This window comes from Pangasianodon hypophthalmus, chromosome 27, assembly GCF_027358585.1.
Source record: "Pangasianodon hypophthalmus isolate fPanHyp1 chromosome 27, fPanHyp1.pri, whole genome shotgun sequence".
Taxonomy (NCBI): domain Eukaryota; kingdom Metazoa; phylum Chordata; class Actinopteri; order Siluriformes; family Pangasiidae; genus Pangasianodon; species Pangasianodon hypophthalmus.
In genome coordinates this window covers 15,147,548-15,160,015 of record NC_069736.1, presented here as the reverse complement: position 1 = coordinate 15,160,015, position 12,468 = coordinate 15,147,548, and the positions used below count along the sequence as shown (strand labels likewise).

The window sequence follows — 12,468 nt, the reverse complement described above, 5'->3', positions numbered from 1 at the left end:
TGCTGTTACCACTCTGAATTTGATTATTTTATTATTATTTTTCTCTCATATTATATAGATTAGTGAACTAAGAGATGACAGTTTCCATTACCATTGGAATAACATATACTGTGTCATTATATTAACAAAAGTAGGTAAATGATCTATAGGCATACACGGATTTCCTCAGCAAGGATTAAATGATTAAAAACATTATTCCGTAGTGTACTCAGACATCCCATCTTTATTTTTCCAGAATTTTCTTGCAGGACAAAGCCATATTTCTGTAATCAAAATTCTATTTATCATCTTCTTATGACAATACCTGAGCTATAGTTAATAAATCATATTTATATTCCGTTCAGAGTCTTCCACACCTCTGCCAACAGACAAAGAAGAGCACTCAGGTATGTTTCTATGTTGAGAGACTATCCATTTTTCTAATTCTCATATCATTTGGACATAAAGCAGTGTTTGGTCAGGTATTTTGTGCATGAAATAAGCCATATTGATGGATATATGTAAGAATAGTTTATTTATAAAACGCAAGCTCAAGATCATCTTCTAATGAGCTTTTCAGACATTAAACTGCTTTAGAGCCTTGATGATGACGAGGTAAAATTCCCCAAAATGCCAGTGAGGGGGGGGATGATGCTTCAGCAGATCTTTTCACGACGAACAGTCCACCAGAGTAGTGAGCCAGTCCACCAAAGAGGATAACAGTGAGCATATTGTACACTGTAAACTTTAGGACTGATGTCAAAGTAATGGTCTGGAGGTACATTAAACTACAACCATCTTAAGCTTTGGTCCTGATTTTAAACATATGGTGAAACCAAAATGGAGTCCTTCATGGTCTCATTTCATATCGCTATGATAAATTCATTTCTCTACCATATGTAACGTAAACAATGAGATACATGACGTGCAAAGGGAATTTTGAAAGTGATTTTTATTTTCATTTTATTTTTCCTGAGGCTATGCTCAAGACCATCTTCTCCTTCTTGGATGCAGTCTCTTTGTGTCTCTGTTTGGCTGCTGAGAGGACAAAACACTCTACACCATAAATGAAGCTTAATGAAACTGGTGAACATTTTGAGCCTTGTGCAATATTTCTGATAGAGGTCTTTAAATATTATACTTGGTTTAGGAGCACTTTCTGACCTACTGAAACACTAAATAATTTATTTTGTTGTGAATTTATGTAGTCTAAATCATTTTCATGTCACTGTACTGATGAACACTGAACACTAGATGGTAGCAAATCCATTAACTTGTGTGGTGTGTGTGTGTGTGTGTGTGTGGGTGTGTGTGTGTGTGGGTGTGTGAGCAACAATAATAATAATAATAATAATAATAATAATAATAATAATAATGATGGCTTGAAAGCATAATAAAATTTCATTCTGATGGTTCATTGTGTGTGTTTTTTACCTGTATTTTTCAGAGGGAACTAGATGATAATCCCCACAATGATAGTGTTACAAAATTACAAATACTAAAAGAGCTGAATGCTTACTGATGATATAGTTAGGGTTAGATTTAGGTGTAGGCTCTGCATTAATTAACCGCATTAATTATTATGTCATTATAATCTCTTTGTAGTGACCAAATGTCCTCATAATTATAGGACTATATGGCTTGCAGGGATGTTTGATTGCTCACTATTAAGAAAAATTGTTTTGTTTAGTTGTTTAAAGCAACTTTATATGAAAAATGAAAAAAGAACCTTCCAGTCTGTTTTTCTTACTCTTTGGCTGCTAAACAATTTTGAACAGTTTGATTGCTACACAATGTTTCTGACTGATAGAAATCTTCAAACATAGACTTGGTTTAGGAACACTTTCTAAGCTACTGAAAAAGTATTATTTTAATATTTAATTTAATAAAATTTTATTAGGAATCTTTTTAAGCTATTACTATACTTATAAGTATTGGACAGTATATTGGAAAGAAACATTTTCCTTAAAATATAACTTGATGTTAAGGTTACACTTAGAGTTACAGTCAAGTGTATGTATTGCATTATTTAATTACATTAATACACAAGTGAATGAAATACTAAAGATGTGTGCGTGTGGTATAATGGTATACTATAATAATAATTAGTAGTAGTAGTAGTAGTAGTGGTAGTAGTAGTATTCAAAACAAAATGAAAAAATAATATTTTTTCTACATCATTTAAATACTTGGTAACTAGGATCCTCTTAAAAACTATTCTAGCAGTTGCCCTAAAAAAAAAAAAAAACGACAATACAGTGTATATACACTGCAAATCATGGTATGGGGTGTAAGGTTATGATAGCGTAAATGTTTCATCCTGTTCCACTTCAACCCACATGCAGGCCTTAGGGATTGCTGGCCTATAAACAAAGCAAGTGAAGCCTCTGGAAGAGAATAGCTATGGAAACAAGAGTGTATCCTAGATTTCTGTCCTTTGTTCCTCTAATTATCTCCCATTCTCCACTATTTACCTGGTGTAAATGCTACACACCAGATGAGGACAAGACAGAAGGTGGGAGAAGAAACAAGAAGGTAACAAGATGCAAAGTTGTGGCCATCATTTAAAGCTACTGTGGTAATGACATCGCTGAACGAGGACGCACTCGTAACCTAGATGTTCTCTATGGGATGTAATAAAGTTTTGTTTTTTTAATAAAAGATATTAATATAATGTTGCAGGGAGTATAATTAGGCTGAACTAAAAGTATTAACGTTAAATAAAAGTCTGAATACATAGATCAGAAACTTTATATACATTACAATCACATTATGTATATCTATAATCACTCTTCTTAACCAATGACTGAAATTATACTGTAAAAATATTTCATATATTCATTTAAATTATGTATGGTATGTAATCACCTGTAGACTGTCTGAAGTGTTTGAATTCTTGTTCGTTCACATGGCTTAAAGAGAATTTTGTCAGTAAAGAAATAAATTCTGCACATTTCAGCATTTTAGATTTGTGAAATGCCTTCTTTTACAGTAAGACACTTGTTAAGATGTGTGTGGGAGTCACCTAAGGACACAGTTCTCTTCTACAAAGGATGCACTTGAGTATCCGTCATCACACCCCCGCTGAATGACACGACTGAGGAAAATTTTAGCTTCCTCCACAGCTCTCCTTCTGAAATCTCGGGACCTATCAGCAGGCCAGACTTCCATTCCTCACCCTCATAACTATACTTTTCAAAACAGAAAGCAACCAAATGGGACAGAAAAAAATTCTTTGCCAACCAAGTCAGTTTTTAGGGTCACATGTCTAAAGAGAGACATCTATTCAGCATTTATGGAAAAAGTCTCAAGTGTCAGCATTTTGTAACATACAGTTTGTCTGATAGAGGAAACTATCTTGTCTTATTAACTTCAACAGAAAATAAAAAGAGAAGCTGTTTGTAGCTGTTATAAGTGATTGTAGATGTTGCACAACAATAAAATGTAGCTATAAACGAATAAAAGTATGATGTGGAATGCTTTAATACATAAAAAATTGTTTTAGCGTTAGCAAATTGCTGTGGTATAAGAGGAATAAAACATTGGGACGTGCTGTTTTTGGGAAATAGGGATAGTAACTGATGGTAATTGATCATACCACCCTGTCATTGATTATTTTCCTATAACAGCATACCAAGAATGTGTATGATGAATGAAGTACTTTCACTATACTAGGTAGAAGTATTGATTTCAAATTTGTGGTATTGTGACAACCCTACTGTGACAACAGTCAGGATTTAGTCAGCAAAACATCAACTGAGGGAATATCTTTTGGAAGAATGGTTTTCCATCTCTCCACCACAGTTCCAGAAACTTCTACAATCTATGCCAAGGCACATAGCAGTTGTTTTAGCGGCTCTTTATGTCCAAACACATTGTTAACACGCTTTCTGTTGTTGTTGACTTCAATTTGTCGCGTCTGTATTTACAGAAACAGCCTCTTAGTTAAAAGGTAAGCAATGGGAAAGATGTTATCAGGCTATTATCCTTCGAGATGCTGATTGGTTGCTACCTGAGCTGTCGCGGAAGCCGATTGGCTGATCAGGTGGCATCTCGTCCACGCGCATAATCTGATTGGTCGGCGAGGTTGCCGCGCGGGAGGTGGGATGGAGCGCGAGACGCTATAGATCAGAGAGGAAGCCGCGCAAACAGGAGGCTTCAGCAAGACACTCTTACCTGAGTGCAACTTTATCATTAACGCTCATAAATATCACAAAAAAACTCTCTTTTCTTCGCCATGGACTGTCGAAAAGTAAGTAGAGCTCTTTTTTTGACGAATTTGAGTTTCACGAATAAACTATTTAAAGTCAGTTTCTTTTTTTCTTTTTCTTTTTTTGCAGTTTTTTGTGACACAGCTCCAAGAAGGTTTCCAAAATGTCTCCTAGAGAATGTTAATGGCAGTGTAAATGTAAATGGATAATAATTGACGCCTGCACCTGCTGAGTGGTTACATAAGAATCAGCTGCCTAGTGTGTGTAGGATGTGGATTATTGGCTTGACTGTGACTTTGATCATCTTTAAACACACCCAAAATCTACATCTCAGAGACTTTATTCTTCTTTTACATCCTTCCTCATAGACTATAGTGTGACAGTAGAGCTATAGGAGATGTGGCATCATGTGTAGGTTTGCGTATGCAAAAATTGGGTATGCAAAAATGGCTTTGTGATACTAATGAATCCAAGAAACTCAACTCAGCATGCAATCTGCAAAGAGCAATGAACAATGTAACAAATCAGTCATTTTTTTTCCCATCCCACTTGAGTTCACAGTTCACAGTTTATGTGGGCGTTTTAAAGAGCCATGGCTTCAACACATACTTCATCACACATACACAATTTTGGTCTTATGTATCACATTATGGGTGTGTTTATGATCATTTAGAAACAAGGTGCAATGGTTGTATGCAATTTCGTTTGTGTTCTTGCATCTTGAACTATGATCGATGTGTTTAACATAATACATGATTTAAAATTCTTCAGATTAGGGTTGGGGGTTCGATTCCTGTCTCCGCCCTGTGTGCGTGAAGGTTGCATGCTCTCCCCGTGCTTCGGGGGCTTCCTTCGGGTACTCTGGTTTCCTCCCCCAGTCCAAAGACATGCATTATAGGCAGATTGGCATTTCTAAATTGTCCATTAGTGTGTGAATGGGTGTGTGTGTCCTGTGATGGGTTGGCATGCCATCCAAGGTGTCCCCCACCATGTGCCCGAAGTCCCCTGGGACAGGCTCCAGGCTCCCCGCGACCCTGTGTAGGATAAGCGGTACAGAAAATGGATGGATGAATGGATGGATAAAATCTTATGTGCCACATCATGGGTGTGTTTATGAGTTTTTGATCATTTAGAAACAAGGTGCAATTGTGATATGCAAACTTGTTCATGTTCTTGCATCTTGAAGTATGATCGATGTGTTTAAGTGATCGATAACAATTCTTGATTTAAAATTCTTCAGATTAGGGGTAGGTGTTATGACAAAAATATCATGATTCTCGAAGGCATTTCTACGATGCACACTATGTATCACGATATATAGCCTAGATTTGCTAACAAACTGCCAGCATTAGAGGAGTGTCGCATAAAAAAAAATTGTTACTCATATCATTCCCACTAACTAAATGTATTTAGATCACTACGCTATTGAATTCTAGGTTCTGATTGGTCAGAAGGCTTTGATTAATTTTCTACAACAGCAGCTCGGACAGAAGTGCCAGCTGGAATTCAAATCACCGGTTTATATTAATGCACTCACTCTAAAAGAGTAATAACTAACACAGGGGTTTTTATGAGGGGCGCTCCACATAATCTGATAATAGTCAGATTTTTTAAAATTGTTATTTAACAAAGAGAAACATTCAGTATATCACTGATATGATGACGTTACTGTAAAGAGATATTATTTTAAATATTTATATAAGGAATAGGAGTTCCCAGTGACCATGCTTTGTAGCAGACAGTAAGTAGAAAGAAGTGTTTTTTTTTAAAGGTACTATAACCTAGGATTTGCGTGTGTATACTGTGTGTGTGTGTGTGTGTTTGTGTGTGTTGGATAAAAGGATGAGTAGGTTCAGAGTGAGTCTGCTATGTAAGTAGTAATTAAACAGCCGCATGGGTTGCCGAGGCATGGTGGAAATTGCACTTTTCAGCTGAAGCGCCTTTGCTGAAATGCTGTTGTCTCATTATCTGTCACAATGTTTGCTGGAAACAATGTTCAACATTTTTGACATTTCTGATACCGATTTCTGTAGTCAAAGCCCGCCAACACAAATAATCATCAACACAAGCAGTGAAGGACATTGCATAAGCGTGGGTTCTGACTTGAGGGCTGAGAACTTTCTGGAAACACTAACACTAACTGCATTATCTGAGCAGAATCCAAAGATCGGGCTTGTGAATGATGAGACAGATGGTCATTTGCATGTTCCAAACTGATGGGCCGCTGTTCTAGAAATACGCACTTGCAAGTGCACTTTCACGCAAGATGTTTCTGTGTCGATTGGGCTCTGTAGGCATGCCTAGATTGGTTGCTATGCACATTTTTTATCCAATTCTATTATGAATAAGCACCATTAATATTCAAAGGTGTATGCAAGCCAAAAAAGCATAAAGTCCTGTGCAGGGTCTCAGCTTTGGTTTCTTTGAAAGGCCTTTGAGCAGAAAGAGCAAGGCAGGCCTCTGAGGCCTCGTTTGTCGTACAATAGTTTGCATGTTTATCCCTCCGTAATAGCAGAGCAGCCCCTAAGGAACATCACGCTTCCTTTCTGCTCAACATGGTTCCTTGCAAAGTTCCTTAGTGGATCCGCGAGTCATCGGTCTCTGCAGAGCAACGAACCCCCAGCAGACAAGCTAAATTAGATGCGATGTCGGAAACTCAGGCCTCGATGGGCAATGATGACAAGCACTAGCCATGTGGGAACAATGAAAAAAAGCACTCACAGAAACCCACAGGGAAGGAAGCATGTCTTCAACTACAGCCTGGTTCATTAGAGATAAAGCCAAAGGGAATTGGTGGAATTTCATGGCCCGAGGAAATGCCGTGCTGATTAGTTGGTTGTGCTATAATGATATTAAGTTATGCCAACTTGCTATAACTTGCTGTAATGAGTCTAGGAAGGGTGTTGCATAATTTTGGTGTATAACAGATCATTAGAGTCTCCTGGCCAAATGCAGCTGATGTCATCCCACCTGTTGAATTTGTGCCTAAAAACTGAAAGGAATAACAAATTATGGGGAGAAGAAGGGCTAAGTAACAACTGTTTATAGTTTACAATTTAGACTTTCTGAATAGAGGAAATATTGTTAATACTCTAAGAGTATTGCACTGCCTTCTAAATAATACTGGGTTTGTTTTATTTAGTTTATTTATTTATTTATGTATTCCTTTTGGCTTGTAGCCTATAGCCTTTTTTATTACATCAGCTCTTACAAATATCTACATATCATTAATTTCATTTACTCATAACCAACATGGCTGCCCTCACACTGTTTTCTGCCTGGTAGGAGGTCTGCGGTCAGCCACAAGATGAGGACATCATGGATATTCCACTAGACGACCCTACCGCTAACAAGGCTGCCACTAAGATCCAGGCCGGCTTCCGGGGTCACATGACTAGGAAGAAGATGAAGGATGACAAACCAAGAGAAGAGGTGAGCAAAAACACACTAAATGAAGTTCTGGATACTTGGAAAACAACGTTCCCTCCAAAACAAGATTGCATTCACACTTCGAGCTCACAAACAAGAACCTGAATGTTCTTTTCCTCATGGGTTTATCACATAGGGATTTATCACACCTCTGCCTCAGATGCTGTCCTTTAAATGGAACTTTTCATGGTTAATTGGAGGTTTATCTGTTACCATTTGAGCTAACTTCCTCAAAGTGCTACCCTACCCAGAACAGCTGTATGTTGTTGTTCAGCAACATCTAGTTATGTTCTAGTGGGAATCAGGTGTCTACTGCTTATTGACTCACAAACACCTGTGTCCCCAAAGCCCATGATAGTTATGTTTTTGTCTTGACTTACTGATTAGGATAGGGTAAGGTTTAGACTAAGCAACTGAAATAAGAAATGGGTAGATAATATGACACAATGGCATTTTTTTTTTTCACATCAGTGATACATAGTAAATTATTAGTAGCAGCCTGAAGGGGATTTGCATAACCATGTTTCTGGAAACATTTTCAAACCGATAAGATCACAAAACAGACTCACACCTTCAAACATCTCTTTTCATTCTGCCAGATTTTGTTTCAAAATGACTCAGACTAAAATCCTTTCTGTTCTCAAAAGCAAACAGTATCAGTATAAGCATTATAACATTACTAATCACTATATGACTAATAATTATAACATTACTAATCACTGTAACATTACTAATTAGTATAATAAACTAATTAGTATAATAATAATAACAATAATTCAGTTCAATTCAATTTTATTTGCACAGCACCTCTAACAAATGGACATTTTCAGCTTTACCGAAATAAATACATTCAGGATATAAAATGTAAATGTATGAATATATCCCGAATGGGCAAGCCAGAGGCGACAGTGGCAAGGAAAAACTCCCTGAGACAAGATGAGGAAGAAACCTTGAGAGGAACCAGACTCATCTGCGTGACAACGGATAGTGCAGTTATAAATAAATCTCTTCTATAACTGTGTACTACATGGACAAATAGTGCAATTGATTACAGTTGTCACTTGAAGTCTGTTTTGTTGACCCTATCCACTGTCCACTGATGGGGACCTGAGTGCAAAACTGCTTGCGGCAACAGCATCCCCAAACCATCACAGTACAACTCAGTCCAAAGCCATCTCCATCATACAGATTAGTAAGGTTACACTAATCAATGCAAAACTAATCAGTATAACATCGCTAATCAATCTAACATCACTAATCAGTGTAATATTGCTAATCAGTATAAAATTGCTAATCAGTGTACCATTAGTAATCAGTGTAACATCGCTAATCAGTGTAACATTACTAATCAATGTATGCAACATGTCTAATCAGAGTAACATCACTAATCAGTGTAACATTACTAATCAATGTATGCAACATGTCTAATCAGAGTAACATCACTAATCAGTGTAACATTACTAATCAATGTATGCAACATGTCTAATCAGAGTAACATTACTAATCAATGTAACATCACTAATCGGAATAAAGTGTGTTAGTAAGCTGTCAGAACACCTTCAATCTGCCTTAGCATAAATTCTTCAAATCTCTGGAACGGTACTGGAGTGATGAACCAATTCCAAAAAAAATATTCCCACAGCTGGTGGTTGATTATTGGTGATGGTGGTATCTAACAGAATCTCAGATAGGTGTTCAACTGGGTTGAGATCTGGCGATCTATGATTTATATCATTTTATTCCTCGTCACTGAGCCCCTGTGGCCTGTGCCTATGGGCACGGCCATCCTGGAAGAGACCATACCCATCAGGACAGAAATGTTTCAGCAGAGAATAAAGCTGATCAGTCAGAAGAACCTGTTGATTTGTAGTGCCTCTTCCCTCTAAGGGGACAAGTGGAGCCAAACCATTGCAGCAAAATAAATAAATGCCCCCAGTGCATAAATCACAGGTTTACCCTGTAATGTGTCATTCGTTTGTTTGTATACGGTATATCTGTATATCTGTTTTTGAAATGGATGATGAAAACACAGATCAAACTACTGAATGTACTCTTGTACTCTTGTCACAGCAGGTACGTGATGAGAGAAGCTCTCAGGCATGCATATTATATCTGAACATAGACTCTTTTATAATAGCATTCTGATGCCTATGGTTTTTAGCAAAAACAACATAAAATGGCAAGAAGTGGAAATTAGAACATTATATTCTATTGAGAGCTCCATAGTTTTATGGAGAAAACACACCCTCATGATACTCCATTCTTTTTAATATATAAATCAGTATATTGCACATTGATTCTAAATGTATTCTACATTCTAGATTGTAAAAGTATTGATTTTAGTTTGTACCCAAAACAAAAGGATGCATTACAGGCAAGTTAGGAAAATTTGCACAGAATTTTATTGATGTTCGTAAGCAATCCTCGAGCAATCCTAGGAATCTGTGTTGGCAGAATTGGTGTGGCATAAATGGACAAAATATAAAAAATAATAGAAGCACTATAAATAATACAGTACCACAGTGCAAATGCAAACAATTCAAAATAATAGCAGAAATAAAGATATATAAATAATACAATAAATCCAAAGACAATAAAAGCAATATGTGTGTAAAAAAAAAGGCTAATTTTGCATACGTATTTGCAATTACTCTAATTGTTTTTGATGTTGTCTTTGGATTTATTATTTTAAACTGTATGCATTTCCTAATTTGCTCCATTCATTAAAAATGTTGACAACTGTCTGTGAGAAATTAGGAGAGGGGAAGAAAATGTATGATTTCCTGACAAAATTTCAGTGCAGAATACATCTGATGCGCTTTACATTGTGTAATAAAGTGCTTCATATCTGACATACACACTGCAGTCTCCTGTCACTGCATCATTCCTATAATGAAACCATCCACAAGTTTGTTTATGTTGTCTACCTGATATCTAATAGAGCAGCATTTCAAACCCAACTCCACAGAGCATGTTGTGTCTGGGATTTATATTCTCCCCATAGACCTCCTCGTGGCTGAAACGGTTTCCTAGCAATGCTGCCTTAATTACTTGTTGCTAGGCGATAATACAGATGGCATGGGAGTATAGATCACAGGAGTGTCCGCACTCTTGGTTGTTTTATTTATGCACAGGAAGTGCTTTTAATGTGCTTTAAAGCACTGAATTTTCTGCACACATCATTGTAGTACTGATAAACTTTGTAACTAATAAACTGGCAAATCAGTATTTATTTCTCAAATTTATAAAATAAAAAAAAAATCTAAGAAACTCAACAAACTCAATAATTGTGTTATGGATGATAATCAGCTAGTTCCAGTGGCAAGACTACAAAATATATATATAAAAGAGATTAGGGGAAAAATGTTGATAAATGATAAATGAGCCTCTGACATTTTTTTTAAATAAATGGAGAGTTTAAGTAAAAAAAAATTACAGAATTTTTAAAATTTGAAAACAAAGAAATGTTCAATATCTTGAATATTCAGTATTCAAGATTCTGTACTATTTGTAGGTCACTGTTTAAATGTAAGCAAATTTGTCATATTGACCAACTCCTTTCTACGGAAGGTCGGATTTACCTAGAGTCACATGTTCAAACGACATTATGATGGATTTGATCTAATGTGTACGTAAATTATTTAGCTGAAAGCAGAAACAGAGCAGAAACTAGCTGTAAGGCTAGAAATAGGGAATTTTTCACAGGTATTCTTGACTTTCGTTTCTTTTCCCTTACGCAAGCATGCGTTTATTCTTCTCTCTTCTATCTCATCAGTAGTAACAGGAATCGCTAGTCAGTGGTTACGCATTAAACGCTAACTGTAACAGTCATGTTAGTCGATCATCCGTTGATCATAGTTTGTAACTAAGCATTACGGCATGTTTAAACTCTAATAACTAAATGGTAGTCTATTTATCATTCACACACAACACTGCTGCTTAAATTAAACTCTACCGCGCTGTAGTGTGAGTATTTATTCATTTGGAGTTGTTTGTTTTGTTCTATGTTGCATGATTTTGTATGTGCAGCCACAAGCTGACAGTCTCGTCTCTGTTCCAGAAACAAAGGGATAAGAAGTAGCGTGAGAGGACATCCACTGCCGCCCTGACACTTTTCCACACATCACCGCAATAACCAGAGGTCGAAGAGAAACTTTCGGTGTATAATATATACAAGTGTAAACTTAGAAACTAAGCCTGGATCAGTGACCTTTCACTCCTCCTCTGCTTCTAATAGAGTTTGGACAGTAGTCTGTGGTGCACGATAGCCCCTCAGCATGTTACATAGCTTCAGTGATTAACATTTTGGTAAAGGTACTCTGTTGCTTCTAATAAGACAAGCAAAAATGTGAACTGATTTTTTTTTTTCTTTTTTTCTTTTTTTTTTGGTGCTCCCCCCTCCTCCTGCCTGTATTCTTACAGTATAGAAGTATGCATTTATTACATTGCCTTTTCTAGTGTGGCTTTGTTTCTGCCTGTTTAATAAAGCAAAAAATGATTCGGATTCAGTGCTGTCAAGGTGTTCATTGTACAAGATTTCCTTAGACTATTAAGAAATTTCCTTTTTTTTTTTTTTAAATTTATGTTTTTCACATTGTTGTAACACTTTTGAAAACTTCAATCAAAAACTCATTAATCAGGAAAAAAATTGTCCTGCATTAAAAATGGATTATTTTGCTTTCCTGTCAGCCTTGGCACCATAATTGCCATTTACACTGCTTCCATTTTTGATATAATTAAACCTCCCTGCCTCTTTATCTTATCTGAATTTTGAAGAACTGCATTAATATCCTACTTCAAATGTACATCTGTCTTTGTAAATGTTTTTCCCTTAATTGAGCAAATCTAC

The 12,468-nt window shown here is 36.4% G+C and overlaps 1 protein-coding gene across 1 annotated transcript; it reads left to right on the top strand.

Annotated features, from left to right (window-relative positions):
* The first annotated feature begins 4,086 nt into the window (after nucleotides 1-4,086).
* nrgna (neurogranin (protein kinase C substrate, RC3) a) lies at nucleotides 4,087-12,123 on the top strand. Its single transcript, XM_026922391.3, has 3 exons — nucleotides 4,087-4,231; nucleotides 7,476-7,622; nucleotides 11,680-12,123. The coding sequence occupies exons 1-3, from the start codon at nucleotides 4,217-4,219 to the stop codon at nucleotides 11,698-11,700; spliced, it is 183 nt and encodes a 60-aa protein (XP_026778192.1). The 5' UTR covers nucleotides 4,087-4,216; the 3' UTR covers nucleotides 11,701-12,123.
* The last annotated feature ends 345 nt before the right edge of the window (nucleotides 12,124-12,468 follow it).

What these genes read in the sequence shown, in the direction of transcription:
- nrgna (XM_026922391.3), top strand. An exon ending in ATGACAAACCAAGAGAAGAG is followed by an intron (nt 7,623 to 11,679) that starts GTGAGCAAAAAC and finishes TCTCTGTTCCAG; the next exon opens with AAACAAAGGGATAAGAAGTA.